This window comes from Rhea pennata, chromosome 2 (genome assembly GCF_028389875.1).
Source record: "Rhea pennata isolate bPtePen1 chromosome 2, bPtePen1.pri, whole genome shotgun sequence".
Taxonomy (NCBI): Eukaryota; Metazoa; Chordata; class Aves; order Rheiformes; family Rheidae; genus Rhea; species Rhea pennata.
In genome coordinates, this window is record NC_084664.1 from 4,149,529 (window position 1) to 4,163,959 (window position 14,431).

At 41.9% G+C, this 14,431-nt stretch overlaps 1 protein-coding gene across 1 annotated transcript in view; it reads right to left on the reverse strand.

The window, feature by feature from the left end:
• VIPR1 (vasoactive intestinal peptide receptor 1) overlaps nucleotides 1–14,431 on the reverse strand; it is a 111,918-nt gene that overhangs the window by 75,231 nt on the left and 22,256 nt on the right. Inside the window, exon 2 of the mRNA XM_062567640.1 lies at nucleotides 153–249. Within this exon, the coding sequence (XP_062423624.1) occupies nucleotides 153–249 (97 nt within the window). The remainder of the gene's footprint in view (nucleotides 1–152; nucleotides 250–14,431) is intronic.

Below are 14,431 nucleotides of genomic sequence, written 5' to 3' on the forward strand. Positions count from 1 at the left end.
CAAGAGCTCCACACTGGCTGGAGTGAATCCAGCCACAGCATCTGCTGCCCTTGTCCTGCAGCAGAAGGAGTGAGAAATGGCACAGTCAAGGTAGATGTGAGGCTGGGTGATGCTTGCTCACAGACCAGGGAGTAAAAAGAGCTGCCCCATACCTGAAGTTTGGTTATCCCCGGGCAGTTCTGCCAAGCACTGGTCGCGCTCTTCTTCAATCTCCTGCATGATGCTGCACTCCGGACGTGTGCTGGATGCCTACAGAAAGAGTAGAGAAGAAGAGAGTGAGGTCAATTCATTTCAAGGATGCATTTCAGGAGATTCACAAACAGTTGAGCTCTCCCGGGTTGCTGCAACCAGCATTAATTTTGCATGCTTCCAGCCTGATTTTACGTTCGCTTGAGGGAAGGGAGTACAGCCCAGCGACAGCTGGGAAAAAGCAGCATTTCCCTCCCTACCTTCCTCAAAAAAAACTGCCTTTTTTTCTGACAACTAGGAGCAGTCCTGCTTTGTTATTCTCTGGGAGTCCTGCTTGACTGACCTAACACCAGCAGCTATCTAGGGCAGAAATATGGCAGCTTTAAAATTCATGCCAAGAGCAGTGGGATCTCTGCTTACTCAGTTTATTCCCTCCATGCTCATGCAGTCTGCCTTCTGGCTCATGCTAACTCAATACAAAACAAAAGCCAAATCAATGGCTAAAAATGAAATCTCAGATGCAGATTAAGAGATCAGGGAGCTAAAAAGCAGAAAATTCCCAATGACAAAACTTTTCCCCCAAGCAGTTTCTTCTCAGTAAGATGTAATTATATTATGTTTGTAATCTAATAGTGCCTATAAATGCCCAGGTAATTAATCGGGGACTCCTTACATCACATACTTTATGAACTACTTCAATCACTAAATGTGGATTGTAACAATCTGCACTCTGAAAAAGGAGCCAGGAGCTACACAAGGGGCTATATAATACAATTCTGTGAATGTTATCAACATGCTTTCAATTCGGAGGGAATATCTGATTTCCCTGCGATGGCAATAGCAAGTGGGAATCCAGGTAGCATTCTGCAAGGCACCGTATGGGCTCAAACAAGAAACACCTCATCTTTCAAAGAGTTTGCATTCAGCCAGAGCAACTTGTTTAGAAACTCAGCAGCAAAGAGAGAACGAAAGAGAAATGATGTGAAGAGAGTAGCAGTCCCAGTTTGAGGTTATGCAGTCACTGTTGACCGCAGTGTAGGAAAAACATGAGTTGAGTGAGCTTCTGGGACAGATATGAGGCGCACAGGAACAGCTTTTCATGTTCAATCTCACTGATTCAGTGATCGCTATTTCTGAGTTTGGGAAAAAAACACCTATTTTTATTTGAAGTAAGCACAGGAAAGGAATAAAAAAGACCTTTTCACACATTTCATTGAGTTATTTTTCTACCTATATATTTGCCAGCCAAGTTTTTAAGACAGAAGGTCCAGAAGAAGGAGCAATTGTTTAATACAAATTGCTCTTTAAATTAAAATTATAAAATAATTCAGCAACTTTTATTCCCACTCTCTCCTACTAACCCAGCTTAGTCTCTTCTCTCTTCTACCACATGCCTTGCTTATATTATAATTTCCTTATGTTGGGAAACTGCCTTCATTAGTAGTGTGTAAACAAAAAGAAAATGTGCTTTGCTAGCCCATAAGGAGATGAATAACTTAGAGGTGTCGTGACACTCAAAAGTTTCCTTTTTCCAAAGTGAAAGAGATCTAAAAAAAATTATTCTGACTCATCAAAATACTATAGATTAATTTTAATTCCTAATGCTTCTTTCCTTTTTATCTTAAAAAAAGAAGTGAGGGGTTTCCAGAACACTTGTTTAGAAAGAAAGATTGAAATGTTCTGTTTTCAAAGCATTCTGACTTTTCCCAAGGAAAGTTAAAATTCTCTGGACTTAAACTATTGCCAAATTCATCTCACATCTATAAATAGCTTGGGTTTTCACTTTATAAATTAATTCATACAGCTGTAACTTTGATCAAAGTTCGCAAAGCACTGTGTACTTTCACAACACATTTTTACAATTTTTTACGTAGCAAATTTTTCTCCTGAGCCCATTAAAAAGTACTTCACAGCTGTGTCCCCCCTTCACTAAAAATCCAAACCTAGATTAGCTGATTGCATATTTACTTCTACAGCTTAATATTTACTCCTGAGCAAATGTTTTATCACCTTTCAAAAAGCATCGTTAGCATTCTGAAAAGTCGGCTCTTGACAGAGTCAGGTAAATTTGCACAGTTGTAATTTAAAAAATATTGCCTTTCTCAATCCAGTCCCAGAGGAAAAGCATCTGTGTTAGGCAAACAGTGGTGGAAAAACAGTGTCCCAATAGCTAAAACCTCAAGACACAGACAACTTGGCTTTTGTAGTGCTGGTGCTAACTTGCTGTGGGATCTTAATCAAGGTGGATAGCTCTAAAGACTGAAGAAGTATTTAGGTGCCCAGTCCCCAGCGTTTTCAAGAAGAGTTGGATACCGAGGTGGGATTTAGTCTCCTGAATAGAGGCATCTAGTCTCAACTGAGGTTTCCTAGGGTATTCCTCCTGGCCAAGAGCACAGCCCTCGCTCCAGAAGCACCTGGTCCCACATGGATCCTATGCTGCATCTGCAAGTCCCATCCAGCTGCCTCACCTATGCTAAGCTCTCTAAAACAGTGCTAGATACCTGTGTTTATAGTGGGGATGTATCTCACCTCGTTTTAGCTGGAGAAGAGCTAAGTGTTTAGTCTGAACTTATTCTCATCTCCCTTCTACTCAACAGCATCAGCCCTGAAGGTGTTCACCCCCTTTGCTGGCTGTGGTTGGACCAGTTCAGACTAAATAAAAGACTGTTTAGCTGCAGAAAGTTAGTGATGTGCATTTAATGCCTAAAGATCTTTAACTGAATCAAGGTCAACAGACAGGCTCACATCTGAGGCCTTCTAATTTATGCCTCATTTTCCACATTCCCTAAATAAGTACATGAATAACCCGTACAAACACAGCAACCTGCTTTACTCCCAGTGATAACCGTGACAACCTGTATATTGCAGCCGTTGTTGCTGCAGGCCAGAAAAGTCAGCAGGAAAACTACAGTTTTGACTATGATTAGGAGAGTGTTTCTTTTTTGCTGGAAGGTCAACAGTCCAGCTGGTGGGATGGTGACAGGGCAACACATTCGGTTGCCTTAATTCATCTCCCTACTGACAAATATCCGAAGAGACTCCAGGCTCATGTTCAGGATCATGCCTGAACAGACTCCAGTAGAGCTGGGAATTTTGCATGCCAAGATGTGTTTTCCCTGGGAGCAGAGGCTCAGTAACACTCCTTCCTTGCTATATTCCTTCCAGAAAAGGCTGCAGCAGACTTTCTGGATAGCTTGCTAAAAGCTCACTTTACTTATTCCCCAGTTTTTTGTTTGTTTGTTTCCCCCCCACTACACCGTGGTAAGTGATTTGGGGCTTTGGCATCCTTCACAGCAGTGGGTAGATGAGCATACAGGCATGTGGCTGAAGACTACACCTATTCATGCTTCCCTCCCAAAAAGCATAGATACAGGGAAAGCGTGACCAGCTTTGGTTAGCTCACATTAACATCTGCTGGTAAACAGTAATCCAGTTTCCTGGGTATATCCAGGACGTGCAGCTAGCTGAAACTCAGTAAAATCTCCCTCTCTAAGCTCTTCTGGAATGCATGAGGTATCATGTAAGAATTGTGCAGAATTTGTCAGGGGCCGTTTTTCCTGCAGGCCCTCTTAGGTCTTGAGCACAAAGACGAAGGGAATATTTTTCTGGACATGATTTCTCTGAATTCTGCCGTAACTCTCACGTGGAATTATTCCCAAAGTCTTTGTTAATGAGAGTTTCCCTTCCCAGAGGATCTCAACAATTGTTAGAGGATTACTGCATAGTCTGCTATTGCAAATAAAGCCATTATGCACATTTTTTAATTAACTATGATTCAAAGGATTGCCATAGTCTGAAAGAGCCACAGAAATATTCAGGTCTCATCTATGTTGTCTGTCTTTAGCAAGACCAGGGCCAACTCCTTTGTTCATAATGGCAGCTCTTCAAAGGCAGATGTGATCTACAGTGATGCCACAGCCATAGGCACACAAAAATACAGGCCCATCAGTAGGAACATGGGCTTCAGCACCTCTCTGCCCCTCAATCCTAGAGTGTTCCTGGGCTCACCTGGAGCTCACCACATGGGGACCCCAGCAGAGAGGCTTGGCCATGGTTACAAGAGTTACCACGATGATAACTGGATTTGGAGTCAAACAAGAAAAGAGCAGAATAGAAAAGCTTACAGAAGGTGAAGGTACAACCCGTACCCATTTCTGTTCAGCTCCCAGAGCCTACATGGCGATGACACTTGGGTATATTTCTGCCAGTTGTCCGAATAAAGATACCATCCTGGAAGCTACAGGAGGGCAGTAACAGTATAAAACAAGAGCATCCATTCCCTTCCTACAATTTCTGTAACACAGCTTCATAGTAACCACTGTAGGTGGAGATGAAGTCTCTCAACACCTTTCCATGTGGACAGCAAAGGAAATAAAACATTTTATTAGGTAGGTCTTAGTTCTGACAGTTCTTTCTTCCCCTTAGTCTCAGACTAATTCAATGCTATTTCAGAAGATGTCAGGGCAGCTGAAAACCCATCAAAATTACATCAATAGATTCTGGATAAGAACCAAAACTCAGCAGCATAACCCAAAGAAGCTACTCTGGCTATGTCAGAAGAAGAGCTTCAGTCCAGTCTTTCATTTGTGCTCATTATTTATATGATCAAGGGACTGAAGGAACCCCTTAGGCAACAGTCTTGGTTCATGATTCCTTCTACAGCTTCATCTAGGTCTTAAAATTAGATTTTCAGTTTCTTTTTATTTTCTTCCTTTTGAACATACTCAGTGAAATGGAGTTTTATTCATAAAACTCCTCTGAATGAGCCAAAAAGCACTATGGTTCAAAGCAAGAACGAGCAAAGAGAGTGGATCAGTGGAGGATACCAGCAAAGGACTTTTATTTTCAGAAGTTATGTTACCCATAGGTAAAAATAAGACTGTCCAAGCCAAACACTGCAAGGTTTTTGTGGCTTTGACAAGAAAAAAAAAAGACATTAATCATTTATGGAGAATTATAATTGTTTATTCTACTAACGGACCTTTACCTAAGGATCCAAACACACTTTACAAATATGTCATGACAGCATGGAGAAGCAAGTGTTAGACATCAGTAATACAGACATAAACTGATAGATAAGGCCAAGTTCAAAACACATCTAACACCCTGTGTGGCCTTCGTAAGGTCAGCAAAGAAACTTTAGTTTCACAATAAACTGAAAAAAACAATTCTTTTTCATCATGTTTTAAGTACACTGCAGTGCAAATAGTTCATCAGTAAGGTACTCAGAGTGAGGGTAGCAGTGTATATCCCTAGGAGATTTTTCCAAATAAAAGAGGTCCAGGCAAATACCCAAGAATCCTAACTCTCAGTTTGCTGTTCAAACCACTCCATTTTATGCTTCTGCCAAATACAATCATGCCAATAACAGATCTATCATTTGACAAGGAAAGCAGATGTTCTTCCTGCTCATCTAAGCAGGCCCTGTCAAACAAAGGCAGCTTGCCCAAATCAATCCATCAGCTTGGAGACATGGAGACTTCACTTAGGCTGATTGTCCCCTTTCTGTACAAGGGTTGGAAGATGAAGGAAACACGTGCAGAGTGTTTTGCAAAGGGCTTGGAGACCCAGAAGAAAAGGGAAGCTGAGCAGCTGTGTTGCTTAACTCCTTGGTGACAAGCTTGTATTTCCCCCTCTTGGAAAGCAGTGCTGAACTAGGGTCTTAAGCAGGAAGCAATACGGAGGCACTGGAGTAGTGACACACGTTATATTAAAAGAGAGGCAGCTCTTCACTAAATTCCTACTACTGAGTAGGAGGGAGTCCTGATGGCTGGGTAAGCACACTTAGCTCCTCAAAATATCATCTTGATTAGGTAAGTATGAATTTCATTTCGAGGAAGCTCAGATGAAGGATTTCAGTTCAGGCTATTGCAGAAATACAGAAAAGCCATAATGCTGAGATCAGTACTGTTTTGATCCACAGTTCAGGGCACAGAGGAGCAAAATGTCACGGTATCTCTGTTATGGTTGTGGAAAAAAGCAAGAAGTTATATGCCCAATGTTATATAGGGACAGCAAAGAAAGGACCGAAGTGGACTCCTTTACCAAACTTTTGTAGAAATTAGAAGGCAGCAAAGTAGCTCATAGGTTGTCCTGAAATACCAGTCATTAATTGCTTTTAATTTGCTTTAATCTTTGAGTCTAAGGAGCAGAGCATGGTTAGGTAAAATTCTGCTCTTTTACTTAAGGAATGTCTGGTGCCTTGATTACTCAGCTGATCAAACCTTCTGGAGGAAATTCAGCTCCAAAGGTTCTGTTCAGCCCATTACAGAAGCAGCAGGAAGACAAATGCAATTCACATTCAGAACTCCTCAGCTCCCAGGACTCAGCTGGGGAGCCATTGAGCCAAATGTACATGTCTATAATATGGACATCTACATCTGAGTAGTTCATGTTGATCCTTTTTCTTAGTCTGTGGAGAGAAATAGGTACTTTTAGGCTATGATTCACTTTATATTAACTGTCTAAACTGTCTAGGAACTGTCTAAAATAAGTTAAATGAAATTTACCTTATACCATTTCATAAAGAGAGCCTTAAGCAACTGGCAGAGGGGTGGATAGACATCCAGTCAGTATCTAAAGTTAAATGAGATAAACCCCACAGATCGGGGCTCAACTCTAAACTGAACAATTATGCTCTCGACAGTCCCCTCCTTTCCTAGCATACTCCAAGAAGAAATGCAAGATGGTACCTGGCAGGATCCATATTGAGAACTTGGGTGAAAGACTGTTAACTACTCCAGTACGACTACATGATTTGCTGTTTCAGGATACATTTACTCTGAAATGTTACTGTTCCCCAAAAAGGTACTTGGTTTCATGAGAAGGTGATGTACCTGTTAATCCTGTCCTGAACTGATGGGTCATCTCCTGATTAGTCATCTCTCAACTGTTGTGCACAGAACAAGTCATCCCTCATGAAATTGCTGCCTTTGAATGGACTAGAAAGCACTGAGTGGATGCCTGAGGAAAACCTGTTGGTTGCTTGTGTTCACTTCTGTCTCCTTTGTCCTGGTCCACACCCTAATTCCCGACAAAGCCTCCATCCATCCTCCATCCAGCTCTGCTTCTTGTGCTGGTCAATGACCTGACTTAGTCCTGCCTGCTCCTCATTGCATCTCCCGGTGCTTCACTTCACTCCAGCTGTGGCATGTGACTCTCATTTTCCTCCCAAATCCAACTCCGATGTAATCACTCACCCAGACCACCTACTGTAATGCAAAAGAAGGGTTGGATTGATCTCAGCCCCAACAAGTTGTAAGGCTTTGGCTGGGGAGGAGAGCACAAGAGGTTCCCAGATCCAGAGCAACAGAGGCTAGTGGTCTGAGTAATACCCTGGTGAGCTCACCGCCACATCAGAGTACAGTTCAGTCTAGAGGCTGTGACAAAATAAGAGACCGATAAAAATTACAGTGGAGAAGTTCAAGGGAAGAAACCACAGGTGCATGTTCTCAGTCAGGCTCTAGATCTCTCCTACTGTCTGGGAGTTACCATGACACAAAGTGTTTGACAAATAGGACCCCACAAGCCTCTCATGAAGCAGGCACGCTATTGGATGTTATTTATAATCAGGAAGCTACAGGATAAAGAAATCTAGATTTCTCTAGTTCTCAGAATTACTGTGGTTGTGTGGTTTGAGGAACCATGGTTTTGGCTGGTAACATAGGCAGTTCCTTTTAACTTTTAGGAGAGTTGAAAGCTCTGAGCAGGAGTAGAAATCCAATGTCTCTACACTATGAGAACAGCGTAGGCAGGAGTGACTGCCACCAGACTTGCTCACCATTCACACTGGAAACTCTCAGAGCTGCACTAAACAGCAACTGCAGCTGGAGATCTAGGGCTGTTTGGAGAGAGTAGACTTCCCATGCACACTTTTCTTCACACATCCTGGGAAGGACGGTGAGTAAAGCAGGGTGGCAATGTTAGAGTAGTCTGGCAGCCAGTGTCCCAAGTATGGCTCTTCCTATGCAGAATAGGTACTTGAGGCCTTAACATCTCCAGCTGAACAGTCAAAACAAGAGACATTCAATATTTGGAGCACTGAAAGACTGTAATTTTCCTGAGCTCACTGAATAGTCAGTGATTTCAGAAGATGTAGCGTCCAATCCTGTGACCCAGCACTCATAAGAGAGAGAGAAGACCGGGTCACAGCACGGGTCTGTTAAGCTCAGTATCACTTCCCCAGGAGCAGCCAGGAGGATATAAAGAAACAAGAAGTGTAGAATGCACAGGAAACAAGGCACTGCACATAGTAATCCCTCCCATGATATAGGCCCTCCTTCCAGCAGTCACCATGGCACCTTTTTATAATACACTTGATGATAAGGTTTTAATCTTCCTGGCTATAAATACCTTCAACATTTTTTATTAAACCAACATTAAGACCAATGCCAGGGGATCTTACTCTTCACATGCCATTTTCCATCTTGAAAAAGTGCACCTAAGAGGTGTTGTTTGTGCTCCAGGAGAGGAGAGCCCCCCAAACTACAAAGCTGCTGGCAAAAGATGGCATTTGCTTATAGGGCATTCAGTGTTTGGGAAGAAATAAATCTTCTCCCTTTTAAATCAACCCAAAATCAGCAAGGCTATGGGGGAAGATATTACTTATGGATTTATATGGCATCCTTTATAAGGCATCAGAGCTCTCTATAAAAAGATCCTTCATGGATGGCCGGATGAATAAAACTGTGTCTTCCAAAGAGAACAGCCTACTAAGATGACCTCCATATTGAAGCTGCATTTCAAAACAAAGGATTGCTCCTGATAATGAGGAATTCGAGAGTACTCCAGTGACTCAGAGCCACTAGAGCTATCATCTTTAATAAATCAGGCCATTTCTCCCTTCACTGGCTGGGGATTAGAAGTAAGTAAAACAGTAGGTCACTTCTTAACACATGTGAGGGAGTGCTAGGTTAGGACAACCACAGGGAGCATTGCTGCAGTGAAGAACAAAGATTCACAAGAATGGGGAAAATCATTCGGGAAGGAATTGAAGAGATCCTTACCAAAGATGTGCATGATGGACAGATAGAGATAGCTTTGATTTAGAAGAATGACGATCTTGATGGCTGGCTTTATTAGGTAGGGAATGAAATGCAATGCTAAAAAGGAAGAGGAAAGGATTTAGGGGGCTATTAACAAAAAGGTCCATGAGAACAGAGAACTCTCTCAGCTGGAAATGATGGAGCAGAAAGCCTGGTAGTTCAATCAGTCACAGTTCATTCAGTCACGATACTTCTGAGCTGCAAAGTGGAGAAGAAAAACACTAAGATGTTCTTAGGTTCTTTGCTCACTATACCTCCAATTATCCTCAAATTACAGAGAAAAACCTGAGAATTCAACTCAAAACATTTTCAAATTAAACAAAACTGTTTATTTTGGTGATTAAACTATAAACCAATCCCAGGTGAAGAAAAAAAAAATAAAAAAGCTCCTTCTGAGGTCTCAGTAAGGTCATCAAGGTAAAGGTGGGTTCATATTGTGCAGCACTTGGAAGAGATTAGGCTGCAAAGCTAGAAGGTTTTCCAAGCCTCTGTTACCTCCAGTGGCAAGAGTTTCAAACACAAAAGCTGCTCTGAAGCTCAACAGCACTATTCAGAATGAGGCATTAGTGAGTATTCAAATATGAGCACAGCACTCAGCCCAAGCAGGAGGACACAAGCCTTCTTGTGTCATCACAGCTCTATATCAACAATCCAACACTTTCCTTTTGGTATTCTTTGCCTCCCTCATTCACTCCTTCCAATACTGGTGAGAAAAGACTCATTGCCCACACTGATACTGGCCACAGAGAGAACAGATCCAGCTACAAATGAAAGAAGTACAAAGCAGGTGGAAGATGCATGCTAAGAGGATGACATCGCCAAGCTGTACAGATCTGTCAGTTCTAGACCAGAAAGAACTTGATAGGTCTTCTCCTGCTCACCTAGACAAGATGGGGAAGATGAGGCTTTGCTATATGGAAACGGGGATCTGCAGCCACAGCACTTGGATCCAACATTATAGATGAAATCGTGCTGTCCACAAAGAAGAAAAGGGGCAGATGGGAATATCCTAAGTCAAGAGGTATTCAGCTCTTGGAAAGTCACATTTTGGCAACTTGGGGGTGTCACTAATACAGAAATGCTGGTGTTTTAGCTCTCTCATCTCTTTCTAGAGCAGCTGAGTTTTCTTTCTCACTCAGTAGAAGAGGCCATATGCCCCCAGCTAAAGAGAATAGATATGCTACCATCCGTGTCCATTGAATCAGCCTAAATAAGTTTTTCCACCACCTAAGCAGCAACTGCAGCTGAAACATTAGAAAACAGAGATCCCCAACTTTCTCTGGCTCACACACAGCAAGGCTGACTAAAACATTACAGACTATGCTAGATTTTGTTCTTACTGCTGACTGTTCCTTTAACTTCCTAATTTTATCTAAACAGCACAGGAGAGTCAAGGCTCCAACACATATGAGGATTTGGACTGCTGTGGTCATCTATAGCTCCAGGCAACTGCCCATTCAGAAGACACCATGGATCTACAGGACCATGGCAAGTTCTCAGCTCCACATGTGTCTCCAGCACAGGATGCAAGGAGCCCTTGGAAGACTCTCTTCTCCACATGGTCTCCATCTCCAACAGACCTCTTGTGGCATTTTCTGAACATCTCCATAGAGAGAAATGCTCTTTTATTGCTCCAAAGAGCAGAAATTTGTCATGTGTGTGCACCCATGCCTGCAAATGACCAATGCAGATTTGCTTACAACTGGAAATGGAAGCAAGGTCCCTTAAAAAGGGACAGAGAGGAATAATTTGGAGGGTGATGATGGTGCCTCTGGTGAATGCTCAGTCAAGCTGCAAACTTTCCCCCAAAGAATGAATACTATAAACTGAACTGTAGAAGCACGCTTTAAAAATGAGGTTGAGTATGAACATACTGATGTAAATCATAAGTGAAGAGAGTGTGGAAAAAGAGACTCAAGATACTCATGGTGAAAGGCAGAGGATTAATCAGTCCTTCACAGCCATGAAGCTGATAAGCCTGGATTTTCATCCCTCCTCCATGCCTTAGCACCACCTGTCCACCCTGCAACTCCTCATTCAGAACCTCATCTCTCCTGGCTCTCCTCCAGCATCCTTTGGTGCTGAATGCTCGGTCACATCAAATCAGGAGACTGCAATGATACCAGACTGGTGTCTCAGAAGGTGCAGCCCTGCAGATTAGCTCCATTAATGCTGCAAAGCTCGGGGGGGGGGGGGGGGGGAGAGAAGAAAAAAAAAAAAGAAAAAAAAAGAAAACAAGCTACTGAAACCAACTTTGTTTTGGGGCGGGGGGGGGGGGGGGGGGGAGAAAGTAGGAAACCAAGGCAAAAAACAATCTTGCAGACACCCAACAGCTTCTTCAAGTATTTAAATTGAATATACTGAGAAAGAAATAGTAGCATGCTGAGCAAGAGGAATATCAGTAAGGAACACAGGAACCATCTACTCTTCCAGAGGCTGTAAGACCATTCATCTCTAGAAGAACAAAAGAGGGGGAAAAGGAAAATTGCTCTTAAGAAATCAGTCCTACCTGTAAAAGCCTAATGCTTATTCCTCCCTAGTCATATGTGACTTTCAGATACTGAACACTGGTTGGGCTAACAGAAGAGCAGATTCTAAGGTGTCCCTTTGATTTAACTGAGATTTCAGTTGTAAAATGACCTTATGAAGTAGTGTGACTTCAAACTGAACCTCAACTCTTCTGTGGATGCATAAAGAAACTCTGTTCTGCATAAAACCAACATCAATAGCTGTCATTTTACTAATGCAGCCTAGGAATCTACTAATACTACCCCGATGGTATAGAGCAGTGCTTTCCTTTTCATTGGAAGTTTGAGATACAGATGCTCTGGCAAGTTGAATGCCAGATCCTAATCCCCAGAAGAAGCTCAATCCTTTATTAGTAACATTAGTAGTATGCTTCCAGCTAATAACATGATCCCAGCCTGACTAACTGACTCTCTCCACTTTAAAGCTTGTAGAAATCTGTCCAACAAAATAGCAAAGTAATATAGTTATGAGTTATCTCTTACTGTTTTGACCAACCTTGGCAGCCTTTCTGCAGGGTGCGTAGGTCATTAGACTTAAACAGCAGTCAAAATTGTCATTAACTTGAAAACAGCCAAAATTTCACCACCAGTTTCCAGACAGCTGGCACAGTACATACTGTGGCTAATTGAAAACCTCAGCAAATACTGAGAATGGCATTATGAGACTGATTCAAGGTCTGGAAAACCCATCCTACAGTGGAAAAGGAAAGACAACCCAGCTGAAGTTATCCAGAAAAAAAAAAAAAAAAATCAATCACAGACAGCAAGTATCTAAACCATAAGATTTCCTATTGAGGATAACTATTTAATGTGCAAAAAAAAAAAAAAAAAAAAAAAAAAAGATTAACAAATTCCTGTGGCTGAACTCTCTAATGAGAGTTAAAAATAAAAGTAAAAATAAAGTACCACTTGTGAATGGTTTAAGACTGAGTGGTTTAACCTATCCAAAGAGTCTTTCAAGACTGTCGCACTGAATCACGGGGGTTTGTACTGCAGTCCCAAACCAGAAGTTAATGGTCAGCGTTATGTAGATAGTCAAACTAGATTTTACAGCAGTCCCTCCAGCCCTGAAATCAGGAAGAATAAATCATGTCCGTGTGACAGAGCTGAGGGACCCTCACTGGAGGGACGGCATTCCCTAAAGTCTCGATAACAGGGCTGCAGGGAACGATAAGAGCAGGGCGTTCGAGCTAGTTTACGGGTAAGTATTGCAGACCAACCTTGCCCTTCCTAGATGTCCTTTTGTCTATTATTTCTTTGCTTTTAGCTTTTATATCTTAACTCAAATATTAATTTCAAGTTACGTCCATGCCCAAGTTTAAATGAAAGATACAGAGAATGTAGGAAACCTCTGTCTATACTTGCTACTTACAAACACACATGCAGATTTTTCTCAAGTATGCTTCCCTTCAGCTGGCAGGATAGTCATCTTCCCTGCCTCAAAAGTAGGATTTCTAAGAAAGTCAAGTCCCTGCTTCCTAGAAGAACACAGAAGGACTAACGATTTGTGGGGCTTAACTGGAAATTGCATTATAAAATCATTTTGAATTAGCTGAGAGAAAAAGGAGCATACGCAATTCTTGGGATTCTTCTTTCAGCTATCTATTTTTCCAAGTTCACGGACTGGGGAGTGAGCGGGAAGATTAGGAGGATCCTTAAAGGATGATCTATTTTCTGATATGTGAGAAGAAAAAGTCCCAGCTGTTTCTGACAGGCTTTGGCTGCATCGCTTCTCAAGTGCCCCCACTCATGGGCACCCCATGGTGTCCCCAGCTCATCCATTCCTATGCTTCTCTAAACTGACCATTAGAAAGATGTTTTCTAGTACATGAGATACTAAATCTCCATGTCTGCAATTTAGGCTCAGAATTTCTAGTTCTATCCAGACTGGTTATGGAGAAGAGATTTTTTTCTCATTTTTTTTCTCCTCCTTTCTTACTTACAGCAGACTTTTCACATACTTGAAGACAAGTTGCCATTTTCTCCTCAGTGTTTTGTTTTCTACAACAAACATTCCCACCTCTTCCACTCTTTTTTTTCTTTTTTTTTCCTCCTCCCACAGTGTTTTCTAGATCTTTTATCATTCTTCTTGCCTGGAGTTTCTCCAGCTTGGTTCACGGTCAGTTTTTACCCCAAAATGGACACATTTCTCCAGTTATGACTCTACCAGTGACGACTTGACTGTGTTTCTTTAACCATAACAAAAGTTTGATTCCAGATGGTTATTATTTATGTTATTGAGAGCCTAGCATAATGACCAGGCAAACATAAGAGGGGTTTACTACGTGTGCAGTCTCTGCTCTGGAGCATTTACATTGAAAATAGACTAAAACAGGCAAAAAAGACAGAGAGTTCTGATTTTACAGGTGGAGAAGACAAGCTGAGGAAGTTGAGGAGCACAAGACTTTTTAGCAGAACCAGGAGTAGAACATAACTCTTTCCAATCCCTTATCAAAGTCTTAATAACAAAATTGTCTTTCAACAAATTCTGGTAACATCAGTTTAGCAGGCGAAAGTCACAATTCAATGAACTTTACACTGCACAAAGCCACTTACTGCTGAACAAGAAAAATAAACTAAAGCAATAGTTTCTCCTCAAAGAGCAGCAGAAAAGCTGTGAGAATACAAGCCCCTCCTTTGCACCTCCCAACTCTCTAATTGCCACCACAT